General features: G+C 39.6%; 2 protein-coding genes across 2 annotated transcripts; both read left to right on the plus strand.

Moving 5' to 3' along the window:
- The first annotated feature begins 2,530 nt into the window (after nt 1–2,530).
- On the plus strand, nt 2,531–6,207 carry LOC122661013 (serine carboxypeptidase-like 2). Its single transcript, XM_043856307.1, has 14 exons — nt 2,531–2,717; nt 2,818–2,969; nt 3,222–3,298; nt 3,404–3,526; nt 3,867–3,969; nt 4,266–4,303; nt 4,433–4,534; nt 4,673–4,759; nt 4,867–5,025; nt 5,184–5,255; nt 5,351–5,469; nt 5,584–5,697; nt 5,874–5,919; nt 6,075–6,207. Exons 1-14 carry the CDS (start codon nt 2,566–2,568, stop codon nt 6,156–6,158), a joined length of 1,428 nt encoding a protein of 475 aa, XP_043712242.1. The 5' UTR covers nt 2,531–2,565; the 3' UTR covers nt 6,159–6,207.
- A 1,163-nt stretch (nt 6,208–7,370) lies between these two features.
- On the plus strand, nt 7,371–8,734 carry LOC122660921. Its single transcript, XM_043856178.1, has 3 exons — nt 7,371–7,706; nt 7,859–7,905; nt 8,350–8,734. The coding sequence occupies exons 1-3, from the start codon at nt 7,436–7,438 to the stop codon at nt 8,482–8,484; spliced, it is 453 nt and encodes a 150-aa protein (XP_043712113.1). The 5' UTR covers nt 7,371–7,435; the 3' UTR covers nt 8,485–8,734.
- Nucleotides 8,735–13,861: the final 5,127 nt, after the last annotated feature.

Below are 13,861 nucleotides of genomic sequence, written 5' to 3' on the forward strand. Positions count from 1 at the left end.
AGATAAAAAATGTAATTAAAACCGTTTTTTTTTTTTAAATTGAAATTTATTAAGGGTAAAACCGGCCGATCCGGATCAGTATTGGTCGGGATGGATAAAACCCTGATTTGGAGTTCTGTTGCTGCTATTGAAGAAGTTACTGAAGGTGTATTTGCTCCTTTGTACATGCAGATAGCGAAATAGTTTTGATCCTTTTAAAGATTTCAGCGGACAGAGACGGTGCCAATAAGGTAAAAAGTTAATATACTTTTCAAATTAAGAAAGGGGGTGGGGATTATATCCGTCATTCCGCTCGCTGCCCTTTGGAGGAAAACTTAAAAATATCATTATCATTAAAAGAGAAAAGACAATACATAAGAAAATCCATATGCTTTCTAGGATTATAAAATCAAGTGTTGTTAAATTTTAGTTTGATTTGGTTTTTCCATTTGATATTGGCAAAGGTTCTTCCTTGCTCTGCGTAAACGATGGCTTTGTCTGCCATACCCATCCCTACTCATACGGAAATTTGTCCTTGTTTGATGTGGTTACAATCTTTTCTCTAGGGAATTTATTAGGCTAGCCCATATCCTAGTCCGGAAGACCCTGTCAATTGCATGTACGACAGATTGATTATATTTTAATCCATGGTTTGTATCTGATGCATTTTATTTGAATGAAATTTTAGTTACAAAAAAAAAAAAATTTTACTTGCCGAAAGGCATAAAGTAACAAGATTTTTGGACTAAAAGTAGTAAAAGTGTTTTTTTTTTAAAATATCTAAATCAATTCTTCAAGTAGTTAAAATAGGTGTATAGACCAGGAAATTATATTTGTGTCTAACTAAAGGAACTGTAGTTTTTTCAAATTAGATATTAAACTAAAAAGAACAGGGGGTTTGGAGGAATAATTATCACCTTCTCTTTGAGGGCACCTCCAATTCTTCTAATAAGGGGGAGTGGACCCCACTTTGGTTGTGTTTAGGAATTGGAGGAATTGAAGGGGATAATGATTCGGGGTTGGGGTAGGTGGAAGTTTCATTTTGAGTCTACATTTAGGGAGCGTGTTTGATTCAAGATAAAAAAAATTCAAAAGACTCTTTCAAAGGCTTAAAAATGGGGTTGTGATTGGTATCATCAAATTGTTGGGCTTTCCGTTTTCATGGTTTTTCCTATTTAAACGGTTCACTCAGAGTTCGAGAATGAAAAGTAATAAGGAATATTGGTGCACATGTATGGAGATTCATGGGATTTAGGCTACCATGTGGAGGTATTTGATTGAATTAGATTCTAATATTTGACATGTCAATAATCTAGACCATGCCTTTTCTATCCAACGGTCGGAATGGATTAAGGATTTCAATCGGTACAGTTTTTGGATTTTGGTACATTACACTTCACATATACCCCATACTGATACAGCACCAAATATCGATTTGGTATTATTTGGTACAAATTAAAACATGTATTCAATGCGATATCAATATGCTATGGTATATTTTTAGTATTATGTCCATATCAATACCGTATCGATACCATATTGAATTTATTCAATGCGATTCAGTATAGATGATTCGGTATGAAAACGATTTTAGTATTCGATACTTTGTACACATTGACACATCTTATCCACATGGTGTAGAATATATCTTGTGAGGTTTGAAAATAGGATTAAAATCCTCTCCAATACCCTAGAAGTGCAATGCGGTACAATTTGGGATTGAGAACTCAATATGAAAGATGCTAAATCCAATGGTGCCAAACTCGATTGATTCATTCTTTTTTGTTTTTCTCTTCTCGAGTTCGGATTTAATATATTCCACGCGACGAGCTCTCAACCAGAACCGGATCAATTGACACCCTTAGACTGGGGAAGGGGCAAGGTAACAGCCAGGAGACTCGAATTTGAGACTTCCTGGTGAGCATGGGCATGAAGCGCACCACAGCTCACCGAAGCAACTGTTCTTAAGATAACAATAGTTACTTACAAGGGTACTAGAAGAAAAGAAGCACAACCCCCCCCGGGGTGTAAAAACCTCGTTTAATTTGGATTCTCTACTACTGAACTGCCCGCTGAACCCTACTGCCAAGGCCCCATTTCTCAGTCTAATTAATGTTAATAATCAGCCTGACAACAAAACAAACAAAATTATATCCTCGCTGTAGGGGAGAAAATTCGGGAAAGGCCGGCCGGAATGGAGAAGAGACGTATGGAGAGGAGATAGCCTGGGGTTTAAACAATTGTAATTTACATATGAAGACAGATTTAAGACAACTGTTAGTGCAGCTGGAGATGCTCTGCACAACTACAACCCCGGACCACTCCCCCCACCCACCCCCTTCTCACACACATATTCATCAGAGTGAGAGAGAGAGAGAGAGAGAGAGAGAGAGAGATCCCTTCACTCTTTTCCTATTCTTCTCTAGTTGCTTGCACGTATTTTTCCATAATTAACATTTTGACTTGCATCAGTGTTCCATCAGTCCGATCGAGTAAACCCCAGTCCGTCCCTCTGTCGATCTCAAAACAGTTTTGATCTCTCAGCTGGTTGTGACAAAGGGGGAAGTGAAGAGCGAGAAGAAAAGAATGGCAGGATCAGCTGAGAAGTTGTTGTTATGTTTTAATATGTTTCTTGTACACCTACAGTTGTGGTCGTTTTTGCTGCCAATCTCCTACTCGGCAACTGTCACATATCTTCCTGGGTTTCAGGGCCCTCTTCCCTTTGAATTGGAAACTGGGTATGTATCCCTGTGCTCATTATTTTGGTACTTGTTTTTTTTTGTGTTATATATATTTTTTGGGTCCTTTTTTTTCAAGGATAGCCCCCAAAATTTTCAGGTACGTGGGTGTAGGGGGGGAGTCGGAGGAGGATGTGCAGCTGTTTTACTACTTTATAAAGTCGGAGAAGAATCCAAAGAAAGACCCTGTTTTGCTTTGGCTCACAGGGGGCCCTGGTTGCTCCAGTTTATCTGGCCTTCTTTATGAGATTGGTTTAGTTCAATTTTTTCCCCCTTTCTCATTCCTCTTCTCACTCTCGTCAGTTAGTATTTCTTGATTTATAAAACTCCATTGTTTGGTAGGTTAGGTGTCTTGAATTGATGATAACTGAAATTGATCGAGACTATACCGTTCGAGAAAGAGATCGACTAATTTCCGGCTTCCCGCATGTTTGAGTAGTTATTAATGAATGAAACAATGCTGAGATATCTAATCTAATTGAGGATGGAACGTTAATATTGTAGGTCCACTTCGTTTGGTGATGGAGGAGTACACGGGCAGCCTACCCAATCTCAGTTATAATCCATATTCATGGACAAAGGTGTTGATTATGAGGTGTTTTAATTTAACTCTTATTAGTGATATCTCTCGATCAGCCTTTGCAGTGCTGTTTTAAACTCTTATTAATGATATATTTATATATCAGGTAGCGAGCATAATTTTTGTAGACTCGCCTGTAGGGACTGGATTCTCCTACTCCAGAAGCTCCCAAGGATATCAGACTGGCGACTTCGAATCATCTAAACATCTTTACCAATTCCTTTCCAAGGTTCGTATAATTTTAGCTTCGTAGTGTACAGTCTCTACTCTCTTACCCATGCGCAGCTGAGCTAATGGATGGATGGATGGGCATTTGGGAAATCAATCCGATCCATAATGTGAAAAATCTCATGATACCCAAATTAACTCAATTATATGATTTTTTCCACCAAATGATCGATCCCTGCTCCCTCCTCCGCCGTTGAGCTTGATCGATCAGCCTCCAATTCCTTCTATTTTCAGTAGGGCGCAGGATGAATTATATAATTTTGTATCAATATTCCCAGCTGGATAATTAATGGTTGTTGTTTTTTGGTATTTTCTAATTTGCTCAAATTTTCCATTTGCAGTGGATGATTGGCCACCCAGAGTTTGTCGAGAATCCCTTCTATGCTGCTGGAGATTCATATTCTGGCAGGACCGTTCCGCTTGTTACTAAACTTATATCTGATGGTACTTCTCTATGTTAGAATATTTAATTCTTACACTCTATTCCCCCCCCCCCCTCCCCTCCCCTTTTTCCTCAAGAGTTTACAATCCCATTACATTACATACGAGAAGCAAAATCCATAGATTATTGCTAATCCTTCGGCCACACTGCTTGATTAATGAGCTTGAACTCTTCTCCTTAATTTCTACAACGGTAGAAAGCAAGTACTGCGAAATCCTTTAATTTGTTGAGACAGACATAATTCAAAAATATTTTGTTTATATGATAAATTATTAAGTTTTAATGGTGTCACTGGCAGGCAATGAAGCTGGTAGTGAACTGTTTATCAATATTAAAGTAAGTTTTGCATAATATTATATGGTATATGTGTGTGTGTGTGTGTGTGTGTGTGTGTGCATGTGACAATTAACATCTATATATGGATTAGGGTCATTAATTGGATCATCGTTTGGAAACATTTTCCAGGGATATATACTCGGCAACCCTACAACAGATCCAGTTCTTGAAAGCAACAAATTAGTGCCATATGCTCATGGGATGGGTCTTATATCAGATGAACTTTATGAGGTGACTGAATTCCTCACAAGCCCTTTCCTCGATCTCTTGCATTTTGGTGAACTAATCATAGTGATATTCCAAGACAAATATTAACATGAGATGAGAAATTAATCTTTTTTTGCCTTATTAATTAATGGTTTTCCCCAGTCAGTGAAGAATAGTTGTGGAGAGAACTATGTACAAATAGATCCCACCAATGTACAATGTTTGAAGGATATACAGTCATTCCATAAGGTGGGTGGGATTTTAGTTAATTACTCAGAGCTTTCTATCATCTAACATGTTCTTTTACGGGAAAGTAGGACTTGAGGCAAGTTAACGATCAGAGTTTGAAATTACAGTGCATTTCAGGACTAAACACTGCACACATTTTGGAGCCATTATGTGATTTTGGATCCCCAAAACCCAAAGAGAGAGTCGGAGATAGAAGATCTCTTACGCAGAATTATAAGGAGTACTTCCTCGTTCCACATCCCTCTAATTCTGTACTTGACTGCAGGGTAAGTCTATTTCTTTCCTTGATGTCTACTACTTGGTCGATACATACTTCATAGGCATATGTGCGCGTTGACACTTTTTATCTAATTCTTACATTGTATGGGTAGTTAACTTTTTTTTTAAAAATTTATTTATTAATTTGTTCTATGTCATTTCATAGGACTATGCTTATTATTTAACAGAGTGCTGGACGAATGATAATAGTGTCCGTAATGCTCTCCACATCCATAAGGTATGAGAACATTGTTAGGATATACTACTAATTAACAACAGTAAATTAAGAATTAATGCGGTTCCATAAGGTTGTGTGATGATGATTGAACACAGGGATCCATTGGGAAGTGGCAAAGGTGTCACCGTGACCTACCTTATTCACATGAAATCCAAAACAGCATTCAATATCATGTAAATCTCAGTAAAAAAGGTTATCGATCTTTAATATACAGGTGATTTCTCCATTCCTCGATCTGACTCCTCTTTGTTTATGTGTTACTATTTATCATTGTAATATCCAGCAAGTACGCTAATTAATGTACCTTACTTTGATCTTTAAAATGAAGTGGTGATCATGACATGATGGTTCCGTTCGTGGCTACGGAAGCTTGGATAAAATCTCTCAACTACTCTATCATTGATGAATGGAGGTCATGGATCGTTGAGGGCCAAATAGGCGGGTGGGTCTGATTCTGTATTAATGGAACTTTGTGATTAGTAGTAGTAGTATTCATATTTTGATTCTGTATTAATGGAACTTTGTGATTAATCTGATCTGATGAATGGCTGCCCCTCAGGAGTAAGGAGTCAATAGTACTAATATGTCAATTTTGTGTTTCCTTTGGTTTTGGTGTAGATATACCAGGACTTATTCCAACCGCATGACATTTGCCACTGTAAAGGCAAGATAAGTTCTTCAGTTCAATGGACTTGTTATATATTCAGTACTGTTTGTTTGTTTTTTTTTTCTTAAAAAAAAAGCAGCAGGAATTAATGAAGGAAAATAATTGAGAGTGACAAAAGCTAGCTAGGCTGATACAGTGTTTATCAATTGCAGGGAGGAGGGCACACGGCTCCAGAGTTCAAGCCTAAGGAATGCATTGCTATGTTCAACCGCTGGATTTCTGAAGAACCTCTGTAACCACATTTAAGTTACAGAGCTCCAAATCTACTGTTCAGCTTTGCTTTAGCCAAAAAAAGTTGGTGATGGTGAATGGGCCTTCACTTTAAGTTTTGTATGCGAATATTGTCTTACAACACGTCATTCTCCTTCTATTGGAAATTGGAATCCATCACAAATAAAATGTGTTTCATCAATGTAAATTATTTTTATCATGTCAAAAGCACTTGACTTGCTTCTTCGTACCGATTTTGTAGGATTTTTGAGTTCATCATCTCTGCTAGTGTCCACTCGATTATGCTCGATGATATTGTTTGTTCCGGCTGGGAACAGGTCTTTGCTAGTGCCTCCTCCCCGCCCCTGTTTCTCTCCCTCTCCCGTGAGTCTTCAGTCACGACTCACGAGTCACGACACTCACGACCATCGCAACAACCCCCCAGTCCTTGTTTTCCCCCCTCTGCTCCCTAGGCTTTCCCCTCTCTGTCTAAGCACATGAGGATGACACATGTCAATCATACTGCTGCAGCATGGCCACGTGTCCAACATGTTAACACACATTTTCTAATGGGATCAATAGATCGGATCGGTCCAGCCCACCCGATCTTGATACCATTCTGAATCAGTTGGAATTGAGACTGGCCTCTGCCTATCTTGTCTGGGCAATCCGATCCCATTTTTCAATCATTTTCTTGAATTAATTTGGATAAGTTTTGCTATTGCCGGATCGCAGGAATGTTTCTGAAGGATATTTTCAAAAAAGGAGAATGTTCTCTGTGTAGCAGTCTGCGTCAGGAGGAGTAGGGTGATCATTACATTCAATCCATGTGTCTGAGCGTAGTTTGCGCTGCAACACAAGGAACAGCGCCCCTTTAAAAAGTACCAAAACTTCAGGATATTTGTGAATCCAATGAGAAGGGAATTAAGTTATTCCAAATCGACGCTGTGATTGGGGCAACGGGAACATTCCTAAAACCCGGGTTGTGGGATATACATAGGCGCAAATTTCGGTGTGTGCCTAATCAGCTCAGGTGTTTTTTTTTTTTTTGTGGTAAATTAATCAGCCGAGGTGTTGGATGCTCATTGGACGCTCCCCTTTGAAGAGGATCCGGGTTCACCGTATCTTCCAACGTCGGTATGACACGAAACTTGTGGTCGTGGTGCTCCGTGTGTGTGAGAGAGAGAGAGAGAGAGAGTATGCGATAAGTGCAGATCGGTGTGGGAAACTAACATACGAGGGGGCGATCGAGTGAGATAAACGCTAAAAGTTTGAGGAAGTCCAATTGCTCGAGTTGGGCGGAATGCTTGTTACTGCAAGTGAGGTTAGTTTGTCCTCTGTAATTGTACGTGTACGTGTTTATGGAAATGTAGGAGGGCAAGGAAGCAAAGGGACAGCAAGACTCAAGTCAGACTCGGTCATAGGGGCGACGAAGACGACGACGGCAGCAAGAGGAAGGCGAGGGCTCCTCCTATCTTCTTCTGTTGTGCTATTTGCGCCATCTTCATCGTCAACGGCTACTGCTATGGCCTCTCAACTCCAGAATAACGACTCCAAGACCGCACTTCTTCAAAGTTGGTATTCAGTTACAAGATTCCTCTTCATTTATCAATATCCTCCTATAATGTTTTTAATTAATATATGCTTCCCCTTTTTTTTTAAAAAAAAAGGCGTCTAACGCTGTCTCATTGAGTCTCATCCTCTTTTGCATTTTGAAATTCGTCAGAATATCTGAAGAAATCAGAGGTGAACAAGACCAAAAATGACAAAGAGGTGAGGTAACACACTACAGAACTTTTGTTTCTTCAAGCACGAAATTGCCCTTTATGAATAAAAACCTAGTTTTGCCCTGTGACAAGTTTGAGGATCTCGGGGCTGAAATTTTGTGGGTAGGTAGGTAGACAGGGTCCCCCACTCACATTTCAAGTTACTGCTCAAAACCGAGTATTCATTTGGCAAAACAATCCATTGGAAAATCCACGACTACAATGAGTGTGTGCACGAGACTACAGTAGGGATTATGGGAGGGTATATATATGATGGAATTTTAGACAGAGAGATGACACATTACCATCTTCCAACCCGAGTCCAAAACTAATGAAGTTCTTACCTTTTTATGTTAGTTTTGTAATTTACATCCACTCTTCTCTTCTGAGTATCACTAGTACCACTATTACTGCTGAATAATTCCTTTTCTTTTTCTCCGCTTCCATCTAGAGGCTGGATGATTATTACAAGCGCAACTACAAGGATTATTTTGAATTCTTTGAAGGGTCTGTGAGAGGGAAGACCAATGAGCAGCTCTCTGAAGCTGAGAAGGGGATCCTCAGCTGGCTTGAAACTAACAAATAAGATCGTAATTCATGTATATCTATCCGTGGGATTAAACTATCCAGAAGCAGGTCACCTTTGTAGATCCAAGAATGATTTCCTCTTGTTTCTTTTCTCTTCTTGGAATTTTCCATGATAATACAAGACCCTAAGGCTAATTTAAAGGTGATGTTCGGTACTTTGGTAATGAAATATATGTTTACTAAGAATTCAGGATCCAGGAGCTGCTATTTTATATGAAAAATGATTACGTCAACTCTTTCCACCATTTGATTTGATCAGGTGAGCCACCCATCGGTGATATAATCATTGCCTAGTATAAACCTCTTCACCAGTAAACCTTTTGTATTTATGCTCCCAATGAAGTGCTTACAAGCAATTGGGAATAGGGTTGCAACTTGAACTAGACTTATCCAATTTGAACTTATCTCATTATCACCCAAAAACATAGTTATCTTGGTGACGCCTAGGCATCCAGGCTCCTTGGTCGCCTTGGTCACCTTGGGTGCCTAGGCAAGCGCCTTGGATGCCTTGGTCCGACTTGTTTGTGTTGTTGATGTTGGACCTTCTCCAACTCCTTGGTCGCCTTGCCGCCTTGATAACTATGCCCAAAAATAGAAAAATGAGACAAAGTTTCTTTTCTTTTGAGGGGAAAAAAGCTTCAACTTTTAGCTTGAATCCAAATCAAGGAGGAGACCGAGGTCATCGTAGTTCAGATTGATCACACCACTTTGCCTGCTGCTGCTTCGAGGACCAGCAAGTTGACCCTAAAGACGAGAGAGATGGAGACTGTCTATTATCTTGGAGCAAAGATGATTGAGGCTCTGAGCAAGGAGAAAGTCCAGAGTGGAGATGTCAGTGGTATTGATTAGGCCTCTGGGAAGATCACAAAGCTTGGCATTTCATTTACTAGGTCCAGGGATTACGATGTCATGGGTCCACAGACTAAGTTCGTGCAGCGCCCTGAAGGGAAGTTGCAGAAGAGGAAGGAGGTTGTGCACTCAGTCACACTTCATGAGATTGATGTCATCAATAGCAGGTAACCTCGCTCCGCTCCTTTCGTCCTTTGCTACAGTGTTTACTCTCTTGATCACTTTGTCCAAACTATGTTATTATGATGATAACATTGTTAAAACTAGCTATCCATTTTAGTATTTCAGCAGAGTTGTATCTATACTAATAATTATTGTTTCTTATGGTTTTATTAATTGTCAATACGGAGTTTATTATCGCCTGTAAATATACACCTGTTACCATTAGAGTAATTTAGCAATGGGTTGTTCCATTTGTACTGTTCTTCCTCGTTTCAAACAACTACACTTGCTTTGTATTGGAATGCTTTGAAGTTGTGGTCCATGTCTCTTGTCATAATATTGTCTAAGTTCATCTAATGCAGCAAATGGTAGATAGGTAGATAAAAACCAAGCAGGCACAGCTTATCAAGTTCCATTGACTTCTTATTCTCTTTTCCTCTAGAACTCCTCAATTATAAAGTAGCCTATAGCATGTGGTATCCTTTTCTTCCCAAAAGTGACAAATAGAATCTAATATTCCTCCCTGATAACACAGGCCATTGTACATAGCATCCCTTGCTTATTAAACAGGCTATAGTATGTGATATTCCTCTCCTCCCAGAATAACATAGGATATTGTTATTTTGTGATTAGATCTAAGTATGGGTTGTGGGAAGATGGGTGGGATTCAGGGTCTACAATTAGAGTCACCCTAGTATGTACTGGGAAGTTGGAAGAGTATTCACAGAGTTCTTTCTAAGTTGTTGCGATATGTGAGATATGGGGTGGGTAAAGGAGATGAAATGAGGTCGTATGTTGTAGTAGTATCATATCTGGAGCTAGGTACCTATCATTATCTAATTTTCTAAGCTATATGCTCTTGTTAAGGGAAAAAAAAATAGGGAAAATTACCAGATTAGCTAGATTTAGATTCTGGTTTACAAAAGTATCCACTCAATCTTTGTCTTAACTCAACTAACCAAATGGACTTTGGGTATTACAAAAATAGTCAAAACAGTACTCCTCCCTCGCTTCCTACATTTTTTAGACATTTTTACCCCCTCTTCGTCTTCATCAGCTTCTTCGTTTCCCTCTTTCGTTTTACCCTGGCAAAACGTTAGGACAAATTAGAGAAGAAATTGTCCCAATACCTACTCCTTCGCCAAGTTAATGCGGTTAAAAAGGAAATGTCTACGCCTGTATAAGAACTGCATAGAAACCCAGATTTGAAAAATAAAATAGAAGTTTTATTCATTCATATTTACCCAACTCTTCAAAATATCCTTGAATCTCTCAGAAAATTATACAGCCAAAGTAGGTAATCAATTCACAGTGAAAGGGGAAATCAAAGCAGAAAGGGTTCCCTTTTGATTGGGACTGTTTTCGAGAAAGATACCTAGGAGCAAAAATGAGGCTTGAAATTTGGGTGTTCTGACATATTTTATAATACTTTTGAGCATTAAACAGCACAATCTGGGCAGGTCAGAAACCTTATTATGTCGATATGACTATTTGTCCAACCTAGAACTGTTCTGAACCAAGGGCATGTGTCCATGTCCAATCTGGCTTGCCTGGAAACATTATATTTAATGTACATTATAACAGTGTTATTACTGAGCTTAGTTAATGCTAAAATTTGCTATTTTCATGAGCAGAACTCAACCTAATGGTCAAATAACAACATTCCCTCCAAACTAATACTTGAATAATGTCACTTATAAACCTATTACTTAGGATAAATAAAAATTTCAAACTTGGACAAACCAGATCAACATGCACTAATTGCCAAAACCTGCCCTGGACTAACCTTAAATTTGAATATGTTCTTATCAGAACTTAGATTTTGGGTGCATTTTTTGTCCAGACCATGTCAGACAATCAGCCGGACTGATCTCTCAAAGAGTTTCCACCCCTAACTGTTAAGTTCTCAATGAAAGAGAAAACTGTCAATTAACCATCTGCGGACAACTTTTAACCCTTGAAGGGCAAGGGTTTACTGGTCTGTGCAGATCATGTAATCCTACCTGGTCTGCCCTCATTTCCGATGCTGTGGTTGGTCGGATGAGGCTGAAATTTGGTGGATAGATAGATCCCAAGGTTTATTCCTCACACGTCAAGTTTCAGCTCAAATGGAGTTTGTCAAAAGTTCTGGAATACCAAGACGATTGATAGGTTAAAAGGATGGATAGACATACATAGGAGGGTAAATGATTGAATTTGAGGCTGAAGTTTGACAGTGGCCGACCAGGTAATTTCATAAATTGTTTTGTTTTAGAGCTGATTCGAGCCTCTGGAAAAGCCTCTCTGCGAAACAGGGGTAAGACTGCATACATTATTACATTATGACCCTCCCCAAACCCCTCAATAGCGGGAGCCTCATGCACAGGGTACGCTCCCTTTTCTTTTTTTGATCTGATCATTCTTCAATCATGGGATTTTAGCATGTTGGGTACTGCTGCTGCTGTGTACCTTTTGGAATTTTACATGATGCTTCTTCCGGTGCTTCATCTAATACATTAGACTATTTTAATCATTGCGAAGGAGTCCTTTATTTGAATTGAAAATTGATGTCTGATTCTGCTTGATCTCAAACTTTCAGGATGGAGGGTTTCTTGCTCTCGTCATTGGTGATACTGGTGAAATCTGTGCAGAGGTGAGGGAGCAGATTCACACACAGGTTGCAGAGTGGATGAAGGAAAAGCTGATTAGTGCCTGGTGTTCTGTTCAGTGACGAGGTTCACATGCTTGATATCGAGTGCTCATAATTTATGAACCGTGCATTAGAGCGTCAATTCTGATTGTTGCCAACAACAGGGGAAACACAAACATCCGGGGCACAGATTACAGATCCCCTCATGGCATATCTATTGACCTCCTTGATCAATTGCTCATCATCTCCACACAGCCATACACAGAAGATGGGATATGTAAGATCCTTGACATCAGATGCCAAGAAGATGTTGAGATGTCTATGGATGCAAAGGTCTTGTTGACGAAGATTGGGGTAGAAGTGGGAAGGGAAGCTTGTTTTAATGGAAGACATTAGCCAGGTGTATCAGCTGTTCCCGTGTTTTGAAGAGGTTGAAACAATATTTGGTGGAATATCAGTTTATCAGTATATGTTCAATGAAGTGCCAAGAAGAGGGGGATGAAGGTTAAGCCATTGTCATGCATTCATCAACTGATGGTGTTAAAGAGGTGGGGGCGGGGGGGAGGAAGAGAAGAAATCGTCTTCTAATGTTGCAAGCAACAATTGTGGAGTTTCAACTTTGTTTGGGAAACTGGTGGGAGAATCGAAGTAAAAACACCCCCACAAGCCTGTACATATACAACTCTCAACATGTGACAAACACTCGTGTGGAAAGAGAATATGTTGGGGAACCATGTAGCACTTCCTACGGATTGAATACTGGACCTCACTTGGTATTAAAAGGAGAATATGTCGGAATCCCATTGCATTTCTAAGGATTGTACATTCGATTTCATGTGGCACCAATGGGAGAAGATGTCGGTAATACTGTTGCACTTCCGAACGCTCAGCCTCCCTACTCTGGTATCATATTACAACCGTTTCTTCTAAAAACTCGAGCTGTTAAGTAAAGGCAATAACAATGTATATCTACACCCTCATATGCATGAGGACTTGCATCAATAGTAATGAATTTTCAATTTCAATGTATGTAGAAGGGATGGACGAGAGGGTGTTAATTTTGGTATTAAAATCCTCGGTAGTACCGGTGGGGTGGCGGTGCACATCTGGCGGCACAGCAGAGGCCATGTACGCCATGTGTGCCACCTGGCCTTTGTTGTGCCATCGGATGTGCACCACCGCCCTGCCGGTACTGTAGAGGATCTTGGTTAAAGTTTTCTTATAGGTAGATGGTGTCAGCACGAACCTTGGATCTGTCCGTCCAGAACCTTGCAAGCTATTATTGAGTACAAATATTATTATGCAGGCTTCTGGTAGTCTTAATTGCTAAATAGAATTTGAAGCACTTAAGTAGATAGAGTGGGGTGAGAAGAAACGGATTGTGCCGCTTAATAGAGAGGTTCACTAAATGGATTCACTGGATTTGTATCTCCTTGCTGAAGGGGCAAGCAAATCAAGACTCTGCTTCTTCTGTGGGGATGTTGATATTTGTTGAGTAGCAAAGAACATTAAGAAAGCTTGTGATGGTAGTTTAAGAGGGTATTCATGTTCTCCGCGGCTTCTTTCCACCTTCGAACCTTAAGCTGGTGGGTAGGGTACTCTGACGAGATTTAGAAAGCTATTTATATGGTAAGTAAAATACCGGCCAAAGATGTTCTATCTAGCTACTAAAAGACCCGTGCCAATTAGACAGTTTCATTGATGTATAAACACTTATAGGGCCTAGGCATGGGGA

Source organism: Telopea speciosissima, chromosome 5, assembly GCF_018873765.1.
Source record: "Telopea speciosissima isolate NSW1024214 ecotype Mountain lineage chromosome 5, Tspe_v1, whole genome shotgun sequence".
In the NCBI taxonomy this organism is placed as follows: Eukaryota; Viridiplantae; Streptophyta; class Magnoliopsida; order Proteales; family Proteaceae; genus Telopea; species Telopea speciosissima.